The 18,605-nt window shown below is 50.0% G+C and overlaps 1 protein-coding gene across 15 annotated transcripts in view; it reads right to left on the reverse strand.

Moving 5' to 3' along the window:
- MINK1 (misshapen like kinase 1) overlaps positions 1–13,645 on the reverse strand; it is a 46,460-nt gene extending 32,815 nt beyond the window's left edge. For 9 of the 15 annotated variants that reach the window (XM_018064481.1, XM_018064473.1, XM_018064472.1 and 6 more), the window contains exon 1: positions 13,351–13,642. In XM_018064481.1, the coding sequence (XP_017919970.1) occupies positions 13,351–13,407 (57 nt within the window). In that variant the 5' untranslated portion in view covers positions 13,408–13,642. Of the gene's footprint in view, positions 1–13,350 lie in introns of all 15 variants that reach the window. The other 6 variants (XM_018064480.1, XM_018064483.1, XM_018064482.1 and 3 more) reach the window with 3 other exon arrangements.

Here is an 18,605-nt window from a genome sequence, read left to right on the forward strand (position 1 = left end):
CACATTTTTGTGTAAAGTCCTGTCTCTCACATCTGAAGGAAGCCATTTATCACCATCAGAATGTCCCCAGGGTGAGGTGCCGGCCTACCCCCACCCCCAGCTGAGCCCGCAGCTTCCACACACAAGGGCAACGTGGGGCTGGAATTCCTGACTCAGGGAGCAGGACAAACAGGAGTTTCAAGTTTAGACATTAGATTTTGAAGTTGCTCTCTTTTCCACTGAAAGAGCGTAGAATGCTCTTTGATAGAGAAGGGAAAGCCAGACCCACACCTGGGGGCTGAGTGAGGCACTCACCGACAGCCATTAAGATTGAACTCAAGACACTGGGTGGTTTTCTTTTTCCCCAAACAAAATGTGAAGAAGAAGAGAAGTGTTAACAGAACCCCAGGAGACATCCTTTCTGGGGACTTCCATAGGAGAAAATCATGCAGCTACCACCTATCTAACGAGCAGTTACCAGGCCAAGTACTTATACACTTCTGTTTAACCCTCGAAACAGCCCTGTTAGGTGGGTCTTTGACAAATGGCAAAAATGGGGTGTGGGGGTAATTATGACCTTGCCAGAGGTCACACAGTAAGTGACAGAACAGGAGTTTGGATTCAAATCCCTCTCCAGCACCTGTGTGGATGGGAAAGGCCCCGATATCCAGGTCCCTTCCTATCTTCAAAGAGCAAGTAAAGATGTCCTGTCTTCCCAGGTCAGTCCTCACCAGGTCTGCCTGTTCTTCCCTCAGCTCTAACAGACTCAGGGGAGCCTAAAGAAGAGAAGGGAACAACAGAGGACGGGATGGTGGATGGCATCACTGACTCAACGGACACAAGTTTGAGCAAACTCTGGAAGATGGACAAGGACAGGGAAGCATGGTATGTTGCAGTCCATGGGGTTGCCAAGAGTTGGACGCTACTGAGCAACTGAACAACAAGGAGCGCACCCACACTGATGTTCTTACTTCAAACGGTCCTTCAGACTTTTCTGAACCTTCCCTTTCTTTGGTATCCTTCCTGGATGCCCCACCCCACGTCCCAACTCAGTGCTCAAGGATTTTTAGCAATGAAGAGAGGAAAGAAGGGAGGAGGGGCCTCTTGGGTCTGGGGGGCCTTAAGGATTATCTGGTCCAGTGGTTCTCAAAGGGAATCTGCTCACCTGGAAAAACACACATACCAAGGCACTGCCCTGGGAACAGTGAATCACCTGGAGGGGAGGGGCAGGGTCTGGGTAAAACGTAGGTTAAAGAAGCTGCCCAGGTGACTCTGAGCGTGCCTCTGATTAAGAGCCCCCTTCCTAAGTGGGGAAACCCAAGTCCTAGGGAGACGACGCTCATCCTATAAGTGAGAGGAACTGAAACAGGAGCCAGGTCTCCGGGCTCCTGATTCCACGCCGGCTCCATATATCACGTTGCCTCAACTCTGACAGCCCTGTGTCAGCAGGCCTCCACCGGGGAGCTCTGCAGACGTCACTCCTGCCCCACCTGGGCAGGTTTCAAGGATGGGGTGGGGGATGTGGGCAGCGGTGGGGACATTAATCACTGACTTGCGACACACACCTCATCTGCACAGAATGCACCTTGAACTCTAGGCTGACCAAACACACAGGAGTCCTCGTTTCTGCTGGGGCCTGGGCACTGCGGCAGAGCAACAGAAGCCTCTGAGTTCAGGTCTAACCAGCTCTGGGACCCTGGCCCGCTGCTGGCATCTTTAAAAATGTCAGATGGTCCATGGAGGCTCTGCTTTAAACATGGACACTTAAGCCACTCCGTGCTTTTATTGGTGGTGGTGATAACAACCAAATCCAGGCAGGCACAATGCCAGATGGCAGGATAATACCTAGGGAAGGCTGTGTTCCCATGATTGAGGAGTGGAGTGCTCCTCCATTCACACCATGAGCATCAGGGGTGAGTGAACCAGGCTCAGCCCAAGAAAAACCATCAATCCATTTATAGTTGACTCAATCTAAGAAAGAAACAGGCTTTAGATTGGAGTGAGAGGGGCTGTGGTGAGGAGGGCCACGGGGGCAGACCCTGGAAGGTGACAGTGAACACGTGGAGCCTCCTATAAGGTTGTGCGTAGGAAACAGAAAAGACGGTGAGTCCTCAGGCCTTGGGACCTGACACCAGGGCGGGTGATCCAGGGAAACAGCCCCGAACAGGGGACCCTAAGCTGCCCCCCGAACCTCCAACTAGAGGCCCTGTGGCCTGGATCTTGACCTGTAAGACAGGCCTCTCCCCCACACAGGTCTCCCCTACCCTCCTCTCTTCCTGGGTGACTTAATTGCCAAGCCTGCCTTTCCTTCCTATAGACTTCCTTCCCCACGAAGGTCAATGAAAAAACTGTAAATGGTGTGAACAAAGGGAGGAGGTAGGCAGGCCACAGAATTGGTCACCTGTATTCTAAGAAATCCAACTCAATTCTAGGTCATGCTTTGGGTCTGTCCAGGGGTGTGGACACCACAGAGGAATACAGCCTGACCAGGCTCCAAACTCTGCAGGCCTGGAGACCCAGGAAGGTGACATCAAAGGGGCCTCAAAGGCTGCCCTCGATTCCCCCATGACAGCTTTAACAGCTGACCACTTCTTCCTCCCCATGAGAATCTAGGCCTTTGCTGTGGCCTGTCATTCCACAGGAAAGAAGCTCCCGAGCTCAGACTGCCTGATACTAAACAACTACCTCCTACTTGATGTCACCTTTCTGCTCCTAATGATACATGAATACATTAGAGTTACACCACTGGCCACCCCTTGGGAAAGGGGAAACACAGAAAAGACAGAGACCCTCCTCTGGGTACAATGTACTCATGTAAGGATGGTTTTCTTCTGCTTCCAGGGAGAAGCCCTCTCTGTTAACACAGGAACCCCTCACACACAGAGATATGCTGTTTCATTTTATTAGCTTCGTCCCCTGCATGGTGGTCTTCCCACCTTCCTCTGTCGCTACCCACCACACCCCCAGGATGAGAAGTAAGGGCTGAGAGTAAACAAGATGACGCATGTAAGTACAACAGAACCAGAAAGCAAAGCCCAGCTGGGAGATGGCAAAAGGAGCTGAATACGGAAAAGAAACCCTCAACTTCTCTTTCCGTTGCCTGAACCTTTTGTGATTCCAAGTGGCCATTTCATTGAAAACCCCCCTCGGAGGCCTACTGCCTTGCACTGAAGCCAGGAGGAAGGGGAGTGTCCCGGGTTGGCTGATGACACTGAAACAGGTCACCTCACCTGACTCGACAAATAGTAAGTATCTGCCATGTCAGCCCTCTGCTTAGCCCTGCACACACACAAAGGGAGGAGACACAGATGGGTGGCTGCCAGAGGCCGGGGGCGGGGAGTTGGGTGTTTCATGGGGACCGGGTTTCAGTTGGGGAAGATGAAAACGTTCTGGAGGGGGACGGCAGTGATGATTGCACAACAGCCAGAATGTACTTGATGTCACCAAAGTGTGCACTTAAAAATGGCTACGATGGTCAATTTTATGCTGTATTTATTAATAACTACAATTTTTTTAAAAAAATTTTAAGGTGGGAGGGATGAGCTAGTCTTTTTCTCCTCCCTCTGAAGAACAGGGCTTCTTCTGAATCATTAATGCTCTTTCCTCCAGAACAAATCTGAATTCTTGCATACCCCTTTCGCTCCCGTCATCAGAGAAGGCTGCCTGGCAGCTTGACATCCAGAAATCTCCACCAGTTCTGGGCACAGGCCCCTGGATCTTTGTATTCTCAGCATGTGCCCATCAACACCAACCCACCAGCAGTTCCAATGGCTCAGGCTAAGGTCATTTACTATTTTTTTTTTTTTACTTCCCTGGTGGTCCAGTGGTTACCCATCTGCCTGCCAATGCAGGGGACACACGTTCGATGCCTGGTTGGGGAACTAAGATCCCACATGTGCGGGGCAACTAAGCCCCTGTGCCACAACTATAGTCCACGTGAGCAACGAAAGATCCCACATGACGCAACAGAGATCCTGAGCACCACAACTCAGACCCGCTGCAGCCAAACAATTAAACATTAAAAAAAAATCTAAGTCATTTACTAAATAAGTAAGTAGAGTCATCCTCTCGTCTCAAAAAATGCTACCACATGATTAAAACCTGTCCACTGCCAAGACACAGATATAAACGGTGACCTCTTAGAGGCAGTGACCACTGCTCTTACAGGCTGCCTCCAAACCATGAAACAGGCCATGTTTCAAAGTTTCCTAATACAATTCTTCACCGCAGACATTTTATGGACAGTGTTACATTGTCCCGAGCGAGCCCACAGAGCCTGTTTTCCACAGGCCACACGTCCATGATTAAAGCAAGTGGAAAACAATACTGCTCAAGGCACACAGTCCAGAATGTCAGTGGCAGGGCGCCCTCCCCTCAGCATGCCCCACCTGGGCGCAGGCCTCCACCAGCGCAGGGGCACACGGGCTCAGGTTCTGGGCTGAGTCAGACCTGAGCCCAGCTCTGCCACCTGCTGCTTAGTGGCTGTCCTCAGGCACGTTATTTAATTTCCAAGTTCTGTAAGCCTTGGTCTCTTCATCTTGAAACGTGAGGAAAATATCCCACTTCAAAGGGTTACTGTGAGGAATAATGAGATTATACAAGGAGGGAACTGCATAGCAACTATTCATTATTTTCCCTATTCTACTCCAGAACCCCTTCTGAAATGAATCCACATTAAAATATAAATGACCTGTATCAGAGCAGTTTTCGTTCCAAACTGAAGAAAGAGAGAAAAAGAGGGCTTCCTAGGGGTCTGAAGGGACACAGGGACTGGCCAACCTCTGAACCACGTGTTGTCTGTCCTCCCAACCCTGCTCTCTGGGATTGAAGGTAGTTTCCACGGTCAAGAAGGACATCGTGAAGGTGAGAGGGACTTTCCCCAACTTCTCCAAACCTTAAGCTAGACTAGACCATGAGCCCATCAGTCTTGCCCCCTCAAGTCAGATTCGGATAGCAAGAAGTGATGGTGGCCCCGCGACATTCATGCATCCCCACCAGCCACTCTGCTCCCAGCCCCTCACTCACCCCCAGGGCTCTGTCCTTCTCCAAAGGAGACACTAGCCCAGTGGTCTTCCCTCTAGTCACTCCCCCGCAGACTGAGGAACGACACTCCCTCAGCACACCTCTGGCTCCATGGGGCCGACCTTAGGATGCAAAGACCCCTGCACCAGCCTCCTCTCTCACAATGGGACCTCACACCTACCTCCTCCTCTCGCCTTCCTGCTGCTCAGATTTTAGGGCACCCCATGTCCAGCTGTTCTGTTTCAATAGAATTAGAGCCGAATTACAAAATTGTGTCAATTTCTGGCTTATAGCAGCAGAGTGATTCAATTATATATATATACTTAGATTATTTTCCATTACAGGTTATTACAAGACAAAGTCTGTCTGAATCTTTTCTTGAAGACTCTCTCCTAAGCTGCTCAGAACTGAAGACCAAGTATGACATGCTTTTCAGCCACTCTCTTACAAATATGCCTTGAAAGAGAGAGTGGGTGGGCGGTGAAGAAAGAACATGAAAATCGTCTTCCTTGCAGTCTGGCTTTGGAGCTGGCCCGTTTTACCTCCAGAGGTGTGCTGGCAGACAGATCCAAGCTGTGAGAAGAGCTTCGTGCCATGAGCACGAGTAATTTACAGCCTATATTCCTCTCTCCACCCAGAAAGAAGGAAAGGAGGGAGCTTAGGATTGACTTCTGACTTCACGGGAGAAACTTGTCCAGTCCTTCCCCTGACATTTCCCACATCCATAACAGGTTCACAAGAGGCCTTATCGGCAAGGTGGGTGGGAAAATAATTCTTCAGTGTGTTCTCCGGTCATCGCCAGGTGGTTCACAGCCTTGATCCCCACATATTAATATTTAAGGTTGTTAGTGCTTCTGGGACAAACTGATAATGCAACCTCCCTCCCCAACATTTCCAAACACTCCCAGGAGAGCAGTGCCCCCCTGGGTTGGGAAGCACTTAGTCAGGAACTATGCTATTTTGTGTCACATGGTGCCCAGCACATACGAGGCACTCCGGTGGGAAAGTGACAAGAATGCTTGGCTCCTGATCGCTTATCAAGGGAGTAAGTACTGAACCCTGCTGTGTACTCTATATGCACTGTGAGGCTCAACAGAAAGTGTGGATTATGGTTCCTATAGTTAAGGAAGTGAAAGGAAAAACAAGACGATGAAATACGATTTAGTAGGGGTGATACATATTCAAATGCTAAATTACAAGGTCCGTGAGAAGGTGACCAGTGAGGGCTGGCACGGTCAGGGGAGGTTTTGTGGGGAAAGTGAACACCGAGGTGACTGGAAGGAGGTGGAAACTTCCTCACTCGGCCCTACTGATCCTCAGTGTGTCCCTGCAGAGACCACTGCTGAAAGAAAATTCCTCCAAGCCTGTGGTCTAGGAGCAACTCGGCAATTCCGGCCCTTCAGATCCTATCCTGGATGGTTTTGGTGGAAGAGGGTGGGAGAAGATTTCCCTTTTCCCTCAGAAGACCCACTGCCATGGGCCTCTTTTCAAGAGGCCCTTCTCCTCCGAAAGGCAGAGCAGATTCACCACCACAGGCACAGACTTAGTCACAGGCTCTGAGGGGGCAGCTCCTGGCTGTGACTACAGAAGCTTCACCTGTCACCCTTGGCTGCAAAGACTCTCCCACTGTGAGGACACAGACTTCCCTCCTCGGTCCAAGGTCTTCTCGGCTGCTCCCTTACCAACCTGCAGCATTCCTCTTGCTGCAGGCAGAGTTTCCATGTCTTCCACCCATCCCTCTCTCCACACCACGGGCTGGGCCAACACACACTTCTGGCAGCCCGCCCCACCCTCCTGACATTTCAGCCGCTCCTGGAGTCTGGCTCCTCCAAGAAACCCAAGACTGTGGTTCTCTGTGCAAAATTGGTAACACTTCCCGACACACCCCACTCATCCTTGACTTGTTCACTGTAAATTGAGAGAGACCTGTTTATACATACAGTATCCACCTAGCGTTAGGCAGAATCCCACTGACCATGGAAGCTAACTCCAAGGCTGGGCCTGCTCGTGCTTATTCCTGTGAGATTTACCTACCTTCCAACCCTACCCACTACTCGGGGCCAATGACATCAAGTCACACACACACACACACACACACACAGGTGTAAGGAGATGAAAATGTTAATTAGCTGGACTGCAGTTATCATGTCACTATGCCTATGTCTATCAAAACACGTTGTGTATCTTACATACATAAATATGATACAAAACAGCAGTCCCCAACCTTTTTGGAACGAGGGACCGGTTTTGTGGCAGACAATTTTCCCAAGGACTGCTAAGTGGGGGATGGTTTCAGGATGATTCAAGTGCATTACATTTGTTGTGCGCTTTATTTCTACTATTATTCCATCAGGTCCATATTAGATCATCAGGCAGTAGATCCAGAGGCTGGGCACCCCTGATATAAAAGGGCTGTACCATCTAGTGGTACACCCGCTCCCTCATACACTCACTTAAGACAACAAGCACACGCAGTCACCCTCTGCAGAGCAACATGTGAATTCGCACACACCCAGTACTGAGACCTTCCCCCCACTAAATAAAAATAAGAGTCATATGCTCCTTCCACATACATACTCTTATCCTTTGAAAGAGACAAACTTTTTTTCCTGTCTCACAGGAAGATTCAGAAGAAATCCTTTTGGAAATGAGTCTGGAGTTTTCACCCCATCCTCAAGCGCCTGTCCCTTGATTAACTGTTGACCTAAACCTCCACCCTAAGAATGGCCCCATTCCAGGGTCTCCCAGTTCGGGTCATTCCCACACTCTACCTGCTGGCTCACCTCTAGCTACGCTTTCTGTGGCACTGTCAGCTTGGTTTTCTGACAGGTGATTTGTCTCTCAACCAACCAACCAAATATTTCTGTCTTGTAAAAAGTAAAAACAACTCCTGTTATGTACTCTCATGGCTTGCTAAAGTTTTCTGCTACAGTCCTTATCATGGCTTGCAATTTTCTGTACATGTGATTATATATAGAGAGATATACATATGACTGTTTTATGAATGTCTCTCCCCACTACTAGAGCATAGGAAAAGCATGTCTGTCTTGCGTGTCACTGTATCCTCATGCCTAGTTCTAGTTCTTTCCTCAAGGAGAACAGGAAATCCTACCTTTAGCAAGTACATCCTTGGCTGTCTGGTCACTGGGCAAAATCTCCAGGGGCTTCCTGGTCACCATAATTCCATCCCTTTATTCTCTTCTCCACCATCTCCTACCCATATTAAGAACAAAAAACCTCAAGCATCTTTTCAATCACCCTCTTGGGGAGTGTCCTGTAGATGGAAGAATCCCAGACTGAAGTCAAGGACTGGCTGGTTAGGAGGAAAAGGCCAGGGAGAACAAGAGAGAGAAAAGAATGAACGAGGCCTTCTCCCAAGTCATATTTTTGTATCTTCCTATATTCTGTAGGCATTTGAGAAATGCTTTGAGACTTGACTTATTAACTTGATCGCTTTCTGTTCTATTTCTTCAGCCTACTGAAGAAAACACTGAGGGAGCTGTGAGTGTAAACTGAGTGCTGGAGGAGGGGGAAAGACTGGATATCAGATTTCAAGATGACTGACCACTACAGACAGAAAACAGAAAACGAGTATGAGTCACAGCAATCAGAGTTAACAAAAACTTCCTGACCCTGAGGGTTCTAAGATAGAGGAAGGCAGAAACAGTTTAAAAGTTGCAGAGGGTAGGGGATATGTGTGAGGGGGTTGAGGGGGAGCCTCAGCCTGCAAAGGCATTGCTTAGGTGGAAGCTCCCAGAGCTCTGATTAAATGGCTTAGAATGGTATCATCACATTATTACATCCTTCCTGTAGTATCTAGAATGTGATTCTCAATATAGTAGACCAACAATGCTTGGTGACTGACTGATGCAGAAAAGGATGTTACAGGTAACTCTCTCTGGTACAACTTTGGAGACAGAAAGATCAGTTGCTCAGACTCTCAAATGGCTTCTGGAGATGCTCTGCAGTCCCAGAGCTGTTTTATGTTCCTGGGTTGAGAGGTCACCACATTCCTTATTTATTAACCAAGGCCAAAGTACAAGTTCGTAAAGGGCGGCTGCACACTTCCTGCTATCTTATCCCCAGGATGACAGGCAAGGACACTCAACCTACCCAAGCTGTTGTCTCGTTTTAGGCACAGTTTAGAGTGGAAAGGAATGGAGGCCAGATCTGAAATTAGAATTTTATTGTGAACTGAGCTCCTGGGAGAAGCTGGTGGTGGTAGGCAGGCCAGCTCTCTTGCTGACCCTCTTACTGTTCTCTTAACTGTGAAAACCTCACTTCTCCAAAGACCCTCCCCTCTGTGGGTCACAAAGGGCAAGGGCTCTGTCCTACCCGCGGCACAAAGGGTATCGATGTCTCCTTCCTAGCTTGGGAGATGGGTGAACATCTCGTTCTAGCAAAGTTCTCTGCTACCTTCCTTCCAGCCTCTGGCCAAAGCAGCTTTTGACTTCACTCCAAGTGCCACTAGTTCCCCCAAGAGCCCCACCCTCACCTGCAGTTCTCTAGGAAAAAAGTCCCCACTCAAAGCCCCTGCTTCTGCTGCAGGAGATCAGCCAGTCCAGCCCTGGCCTGAGGCATCTGTCATCAACATTTGGACAGCCAGCACATCAGAGTGCAGCGGTTGCCCAGCGGCCTAGAAACACATGCCCAGAACCGCCAGCCCTCCAAGTGGTGCTGGCTCCACAGCCTCGTGAAGAGAAAAGGAAGGGGAAGAGGCCCCTCCAGAGAAGGGACACAACAACACAAGACTGTTAGAGTAAGAACATCTCAGTCAGCACGACTGCCCAGCAACAAGTCCCTCCTGCCTGTGGGCCATGGCGTTATTTCAATACACACTAAGCGCAGCCCCACGGTTCCAAGGACACTGCAGTCTAAAACTTCCAGCTGGCCGGACAGTAAAGAGAAGCTGCTCGGTTTGTGAAGCGGGTCAACCACGAGGAGCAACACAAAAGGAAAGAGGTCAGCCCAGGGTCTGCTCCCTCCTTGTCCCATCCACTTCCACTGATACTTCTGCTCTGTGAGAAGCCAGGAATTCCCAGTCAGAAGATTCTTCTGGAATATAACCAAACTTGGACACAGAGAGGGTCTGAAATAAGAGGCCCATTTTTTTTTTCTCTTGGAAGATCCTAACTTTACTTCAAGTCTCAGATGGAGGCTTCCAGAGCTCTGTTTACCACCAGAAGAGATCTCATTCCAAAAAAACTCAGAAAAGATATATTCTTAATTGTGTGTATACAAAAGGCAAAGAGAAAGCCTAACCAGCATGATGTTTATTGAATGCTTTCTCTAAGCAGAGCTTAGAGCTAAGAGCTTTCACTTGTTAGGACACGCATTTATTCAACAGTTGAGACCCCCTCACGTGCAAAACACTGTTATAGGCCCTGAGGATGCAAAACTGAACAGAACAGTCAAAATCCTAGCTTTCACTGAACTTAGATTTTAGTCAGGGTTGATAAGCACATGTCAGCTGGTGATAAAGACTACAAAATAAAAGCAAGCAGACTGAGGGATGCTATATAAAAATTTATACAAAAATGAAGCAGGGGCAGGAGTGCTATTCTAGATACACTTGTGCCAGAAGCCTTCTCTGATTGTCATCTGATAACAATTAACAATAAGGGCAATCATATGGTCATGATGTGCCAGGAACTGGACTAAGTACTTAATATGCAGTATTTCACCCAGTCCTCAGTAACTCGGAGTTCAGTACCAGCACCACTATACAGATGAGCAAACGGAGAATTAGAAGGTGAGGCTCTTGGCAGAATCTGCAGCCAACCAGGGAAGAAAGGCCATGGATACTCATAAGTGAGAAAGCGGGGACTTGAACTTAGGAACACTACCCCACACTACTGGGCCAGAAGACAGACGGAGCCTTAAAGAGGTCAAGCGTGCCTGTGGTCACAAAGTGGCAGGTCTACCCGCCTCCCGACCCATGGCTAAGAGATAGTGCCATTCAATCTTTCCTAATACCAGCCTATTACTCTCATCAGCACCTGAAAGCTAAGCCTTATCTTGAAACAAGAGAAGAAAAACAACTTGGACTCTGTGAGGCTGGCTAATAAATGCTGAATATGCTCCTCTCCAATCCCCCTCCCCAGTTTAGAGAAACACTTTTCTGCTAATTCTCCAGGTTGCCATTTCTCGACAGACAAGAACAGAACAAGAGATGACTGAGCCCAGCTGTAACACAGGGGCTCTCTGAGGTGGGGCAGAGGGGACAGGTCCTTCCCTGAGAAAAGTCCAACAGGGACTTCTGCAGTCCATTTCAAAAGAAGTGCTCCCCTCACCCCCCCCCCCCACCTCAAACCCTGGAGTACTGGGCTGGTGGCGGGGGAAGAGGGATGCTTTCTTAAAATGCCCGAGGCAGGAAAGACCATAAGCTCTGGGAGCAGGTCTAGGGCCTCTCTGATGGGCAGGAGAGGAGAATAGGGCAGGAGATGATTGAGGAAAGAGGCTAACACTGCTTCAAAAGTAGAGAAGTTAAGAAGGGAAATACCACATCCAAGGTCATAGCGTGTCTGCAGAATTGCTGGAAATCCCAGGCCGAGGATCCAGGCCAAACTAGCAGAAGAGGCTAAAGGAAAAGAGAAGCCCAGGCAGAGCCCCACAAGGTTTAAGCCAAAGATCATGGTTTGGACCCACCTGTTTTTATTATATTTAAGTCACCTCAGCAACAGGAACCTGCAGTGAGAGTTAATCAACAACCAAGGTGGGAAGGCAAGGTGGGGACTCATCCTATAGATAGTACACTAAGGGGAGCCTGGATTTCCATCTTATACCCCAGCTGACCTGACTTGAGAATCACAGTTTAAACTGACTAAGACTCTCCCTCCCAAAGCCTTCAGACCCTCTTCCCCTAAACGCACATACACACAGAGAGAGAAAGAGAGAGAAATTCAATCTTCCATCTCCCTCCTCAGCAACTCATCACCTTATCTGAAGCAAGTCAGGTCTCCTAGCCCAACGTTTCACCAAACAAATTATGACCTGAATGGCAAGAAAAACTGTGTCACCTAGAGAAACCCAATTAACGACATGACTCTGCTCTCTTCAATTCCCCTCTCCCCTCCAGTCATATCCGGGGCACCTGTGTGGCTGACCGCCTTTTCCAGCTACTGGCCACATTTCCTGGCCAACTCAAAAACCAGAAGACATTTCAATAGGGGCCTCCGGAGCACACAACCCAGAGATGGGAAATCCTGCTCTCCCCAAACACCCTGGCCTGTTGAGACAGCATGAAGGACACAGGACAAAAACACCCCCTGGGGGACAGGCTGGAGTCTTCACCTTGAAATCACTCAGTGGCCCCTTAAGCCAGGGCTCCCTGCTGAAGAAAAACAGGTAAATGCTGCTGAAAGCTCCCAAATGAGGACGTGCAAGGGCCCCAGGAGGGACAACGAATAGGTACTTCCAAGAAATTCCTGCTGCAGTTGTTCCCCTCCGATCCCTTTTCTAATGAGCCCCTCCCTGGAGAGATCTCCATCGCCTCCCCCGCCTTCCAGCAAAGCCATGAATACCTAAGCTTTTCCAAACCCGAAGGACCACATGCTGCATGTGTTCGTGTGTGTACAGACCTGTAAACATCCTCTTCCCAGCCCAGGCCAGAGTTTCTGAAGACCAGAAACGCGTCCCCTCCTCCCCCGGTGCACTTGACTTTCCTCCCAGCCCCACAGCTCTGCTGCAGAGTTGGTAATGTAATATGCGGGGGACCCTGAGACCGGAAATGCCTGGTGCTGGACTGCTGCACCTGAAATGCGAACGAAGGCACCGGGGCGGGCGGGAGCCGAGCAGCCGGGTGAGGGCGGCGGTAGGAGGTGTGCGGCCCGAGAGGGGAGGCTTAAGTGCCGGCCGGCGAAGAGATGCAATTCAGGGCTGGGCGAGGAGGAGAGAGGGTGATGAGGGGGAGGCTGGCGAGGCAGTGGCAAAGTCAAAATACGAGGAGCCGGGAAACAGGAGGCGGGGGAAGAAGACAGAGGAGCAACGAGGGGGAAAGGGGCCCCAAAGGGATCAGGGGCCAGGAAGGGGCACCACGGTGAAGATACTGCAGGTTCAGGGGAGCTGGAGGGTGACCCGCAAACACCTGGAAGGAAGGGGTCCGGAAGCTGAGTAAAGGTAGAGGAGGAGAGAGGAATGGGGGCGGGGCACCCCAGGGCGGGGACCGAGCTGGCTCCCAGAATCTGCAGCGCGTGGAGAGCGAAGGGGAGCGGAGGGCGGGGGCCAGGGAGAGGGGGGCGGGGGTCGCCGCGGGGGACCCGGCGCCCGGGGAGCTCGCGAGGCGTGCGGCCACCCGCTCTCCAGCGGCGGGGACGGGAACCGGGCGAGGTTGGGGGGCGGCGCGCTCACCCGCAGGGCGGACAGGTCGATGTCGTCCAGGCTGCGGGCGGGGGCTGGGTCGCCCATGGCCTCCACCGGGAACCGGGCCCCGGGGCCGCTCACGCTCCGGCTCGGTTATTCCGCTGCCGCCGTCGCCGCTTCTCCCCCATCGGGGGATCCTGGGGGCGGGCTCCACCGCGCCTCCCCCGTAGAACGGGGAGGGGGAGGGCCGGCGGGAGGACCGACCCACCGACTGACAGGAGCTCTCGCCCCAGAGCCTGCAACCCGAGGCTCCCGCCTCTCCTGCGCAGGCGCAGAGTGGCCGCGCACCCGGAGGGTGGAAGAGGGAACGTGACGCGGGCGCGCCGGGTTCCCCCTCCCCCTCGGCGCCGACACCTGCGCGCAGGCGCAGGAGAGGGAGCGAAAGGCGCGCGCGAGGACCGAGGGACCGCGCGAGCCTGGCGTGAAAGAAGTGGGCGGCGGCCGAGGCGGCTGCGGAGCGCGCCCACCAGCTGGCGCGCGTGCGCATACGCGTTTCCTTCCCTTCCCCTGTTTTTTGCCCTTTCTCTCCCCCATTTCCTTCTGAGCGCTCCTTTGACGCCTTTCCTTCCTTTTCCCTCCTCTTTCGTGTGCCCAGCTGCCAATCAAACCACCCACCTCTCTATTTGCGGGGGAAGGGGGGTGGAACCCAACCCCCTCTATTACTAGGGGGGTTGTTATGGTAACTCCCCACGCGAGGGCTGGGTGGCCTCTAGATAGGATGGGCTGTCCACCCACCTAATTGCCATAGCAACAGTGGAGCCGCTGAGGGAGGGGCGTCTTCGTAAGAACTTGGCTGGAGAAACCGTCTGGGGGCTGGGGAGTGGAGGGGGGACTGGCTGCCTCGTGACTGCCCCTTACCCCTTCCCCGACTGCAGTGGGAAGTGTTGAGGATCCTAAGATCTGAGGATAGGAAATCCTACTGCAGGCCTTTGTCTCTGCACCTCTTGTTCGGCACAACAGAACTGCTTCCACAATTACTAATTGATCACTGGAGCTGTGCGTGGAGGAGGGGTGGCAGGGAGAGGTGGAGGGGAGCAGTAAGAATCTATGTTGACCCCCTTCAAGTCTGGCTTGGGTCACCTTAGGTCTAGGCATGTTGGCATAGAACCCCCAGCCATTAGCCTCACTGGAGGCTGGGTAACGCTATATAAAGAACAAGGAGTCATGTTCTGACACTGACATGCTGTGTGACCTTGAGCAAGTTGCTTTGCTTCTCTGGGCCTTTCTTTCTTTGCAAATTTGAAAGAGAAGGCTGCTTGATCTTTGAGATCACTTGTAACAGTGATAGTATTTCTGCAAGACCCCACCTCCAGCCTTAATGTAAACATTACTTTGTTGTTGTTGTCGTTGTTTAATCTCAGTAGTGTCCAACTCTTTGTGAACTGGTGGACTGTAGCCTGCCAAGCTCTTCTAACAATGGGATTTCCCAAGCAAGAATACTAGAGTGGGTTGCCATTTTCTTCTCCAGGGGATCTTTCTGTCCCAGGGGTCAAACCTGTGTCTCTTGCATTAGACGGTAAAGACTCTTTCTGCAATGCAGGAGACCTGAGTTTGACCCCTGGGTCAGGAATCTCCCCTGAAGAAGGGAATGGCTTCAGTGTTCTTGCTTGGAGAATTCCATGTACAGAGGAGACTGACGGGCTACAAGTCCATGGGGTCACAACAACTGAACTACTACAATTAAGAGACTAACACTTTCACTTTTTACTGCTGCTGCTGCTAAGTCACTTCAATCGTGTCCAACTCTGTGTGACCCCATAGATGGCAGCCCACCAGGCTCCCCCGTCCCTGGGATTCTCCAGGCAAGAACACTGGAGTGGGTTGCCATTTCCTTCTCCAATGCATGAAAGTGAAAGTGAAGTCGCTCAGTCGTGTCCAACCCTCAGCGACCCCATGGACTGCAGCCTTCCGGGCTCCTCCATCCATGGGATTTTCCAGGCAAGAGTACTGGAGTGGGGTGCCATTGCCTTCTCCGATAGTTTAAATGAGAAGTCCTTGGAAAGGGACAGACACTCTCCTTTCTGGACTCTTCTTTTCACATTCAGATGCACATCCAGTCTCGCTCCCCCACCTTCCCCCTCTTGTGTTTACCTTGCATTTGTCCTTGTCCAAGCCACAGTCATCACTCACCTTCAATACTCTTATTAGCCTCCTACTTAATCTTCTTGCCTGACCTCTTTAAGGTCAATTCTCTATGCTCATAGTGCCTGGTTTTTCTAAAACTCACTCAAATCTCACGTCACTCTCCTGTTAAGATCCTTCGCTGACTCCTGTCCTTTGAGTCTGAAGTGTGGCAATCATGATCCTTCAAGATTCTGCCTGCTTCTCTAGCCCTGTTTTTCAGTACTCCACCATTCAACCTCACACACTCTAGCCATATGGAAATCCTCTCCATGCAGTTTCCAGAACTCAACAGACCCTCCTCCAGCCTTTGCACTTGCCACTTCTTCTCTCTGGAATATTCTGACCATGCCCATTTTCAGTGCCTTTTGCTTTGCCCTTCATGTCTAAATTACTTCCTCCATGAAGCCTTCCTTCACCCCCTGAGACTGAGTTTGGCTCTTCTGTTTTAGCCACCAGGCTTCAACCCATGGTAACTTTTAATACCTTGAACTGTAAAATGTTGAATCTCCTTAAAGGTAAGAATTATGTCAGCCTTGTTCAACCCAGGGCCTGGCACCCACTAGAGGTTTAGTAACATGTATGTGAATGAAGCCTCTGTATCTGGGTAGGCACTGGGTAGTAACTCAAACACAAGACCATGGGATAGTAGGAAAAACCACAGAATTTAAAGTTAGTGCTTTGTGCAAGTCATTCATCCCTCTGAGGCTCAATTCTATCACTGTAAAATAGGGACAATAACAGGGAGGTTAGAAAAAAATAAAATTAACTGTGTGAAGCACTTGGTATGTATGAAGCCCTCAGTAAATTTACTAATGCCTAAGAGTAAGACATTAGTAAATTGAGCCTCAGAGAGATGAATGACTTTCACAAAGCACTAACTTTAAATTCTGTGTTTTTTCCCTGCTACCCCATGGTCTTGTTCTGGGGGCTCAGACAGTAAAGAATCTGCCTGCAGTGCAGGAGACCTGGGTTCAGCCTCTGTGTTGGGAAGATTCCCTGCAGAAGTGAATGGCAACACACTCCAATATTTTTGCCTAGAGAATCTCTTGGACAGAAGAGCCTGGGAGGCAATAGTCTGTGGGATCGCAAAGAGTCAGATATGACTGAACAACTAACACTTTCACTTTACTCTTAGGCTGTGTTTAATAAAGAGACACCTAATCAGTGAATGACCAAATGAAGATCACGGTATGGGGTCGAGGGGGAGGGAGTAGGGTAGGCTATATGGCCAGCCAAACCTCAAGAGGCAATGGAATCTGGGCCTGGGGAAGACAAGATTGTCTGGAGAAGACTGGAGAAACAAGATTGGCCCCATGCGATGATTTTTTCCTTAACATTTATTTATGTATCTGGCTGCCTCAGGTCTTTGTTGTGTCATCTTTCTTAGTTGCTTCACAGCATGGGGAACCTTAGTTCCCCACCAGGAATCCAATCCATGTCCCCTACATTGCAAGGCAGATTGATAACCGCTGGACCACAAAGGAAGTCCCCATGATGATAATTATTGAAGCTGGAGTATTGATGCATGGGCACCTAAGGGGTTACCATCCCCTATTCTCTAATTTTATGTACATATTAAACTGTCCATAATAATTTAAAAAGAGGTAATGTGGTGGAGGAAGCCCTGAATCGGGCATCAAGAAAAGTTAAAATATAAATTTCCCCCATGGCCCAGTGGCTAAGACTCCATGCTCCCAATGCAGGGGGCCAGGGTTCAATCCTTGGTCAGGGAACTCGATCCCTCCCACACGTGGCAACAAAGAGTTGCGATGCCACAGCAAAGATCCCATGTGCCAAATAAATATTGAGAGGGAAAAAAAAGTTAAAAGTATTAAAAATAAAACAAATTTTGGATCCCTGGGGGATGGATATTTTGCACAGACACAACCACCCTCAGATCCTCCCACCCATCTTGGGAAGCTGGATTTCTTCTCTTCATCCTGGGTCTAGAGCCAACTCTTCTGACTGCAACCTCACTGCTCTTTTCCCTGCCCTATGGGGGTCTCCATTCAAGAAACTCCATGACCAATGAGGGCAGAGCAGATAGACCAACAGATGGTATGAAGCAGAAGCCCACCTACCCCAGCCCAGTCCCAGGGCAGCTGCTGCCTCCACCCCACAGTTAATGAGATAATGGTCCCCTAGGGAAAGAGGCACTTAGTGCTGACAATGAGGCTAATTAGCAGAATGCCAATTAGTACCTGGGGACCGCTATACAAGGGAGGGGGAATTGCTTGTGTGGAAATGGCTTTTTCAGAGGAACAGAGGGCTGCACTCAGAGGAGAGGATGGGAGCAAAGCGATAGCATCTCCTTTCTCCACGTCATCATCCCCAAGGACCTCTCCTCCAGGAAAGCCTCCTAAACTACTCACTCTGTTTCCCCTCTGTTTCTTCCTGCTCAATTCTGAGATTGAGGGATGAGACCAGAGGGATGAAGGGCAAGAGCCAGCACTGTGCTAAACTTTTTTCCAATTGCAAAATATTTCAGATATACAAAAAGATACAGGGAAAATATGCATAAAATTTATATCCCACAACCCAACTTGAGAAATAAAAAAGTCGGGGCTTCCCTGGTGGTCCATTCGCTAAGATTCCATGCTCCCAAGGCAGTGGGCCTGGGTTGGATCCCTGGTCAGGGAAACTAGATCTCACATGCCACAACTCAGAATTTGCATCCTGCAACTAAAGATCCCACGTGCCACAACAAAGACCAAAGATCCTTGAGGCTGCAATTAAGACCTGGTGCAGCCCAACAAATAAATATTAAAAAAAATAATAAAAGTTACCAGTTCAAAGAGCTCTCTCTGTATACCCATTATATTAGCCTTTTCTCTCTACCTGCCATGGGAGGTAACCCTCCTCAATCCAGTGTGTGCTGTACTCTCTTGTAACTATTTATGGATGTGAGAGTTGGACCATAAAGAAGGTTGAGCGCCAAAGAATTGATGGCTTTTGAGCTGTGGTGTTGGAGAAGGCTCTTGAGAGTCCCCTAGACTGCAAGGAGATCAAACCAGTCAATCCTAAAGTCCTTCATTAGAAGGACTAATGCTGAAACTGAAGCTCCAATACTTTGGCCACCTGATGCAAAGAGTCGACTCATTAGAAAAGACCCCAATGCA

The sequence above is a fragment of the Capra hircus genome, chromosome 19, assembly GCF_001704415.2.
Source record: "Capra hircus breed San Clemente chromosome 19, ASM170441v1, whole genome shotgun sequence".
Taxonomy (NCBI): Eukaryota; Metazoa; Chordata; class Mammalia; order Artiodactyla; family Bovidae; genus Capra; species Capra hircus.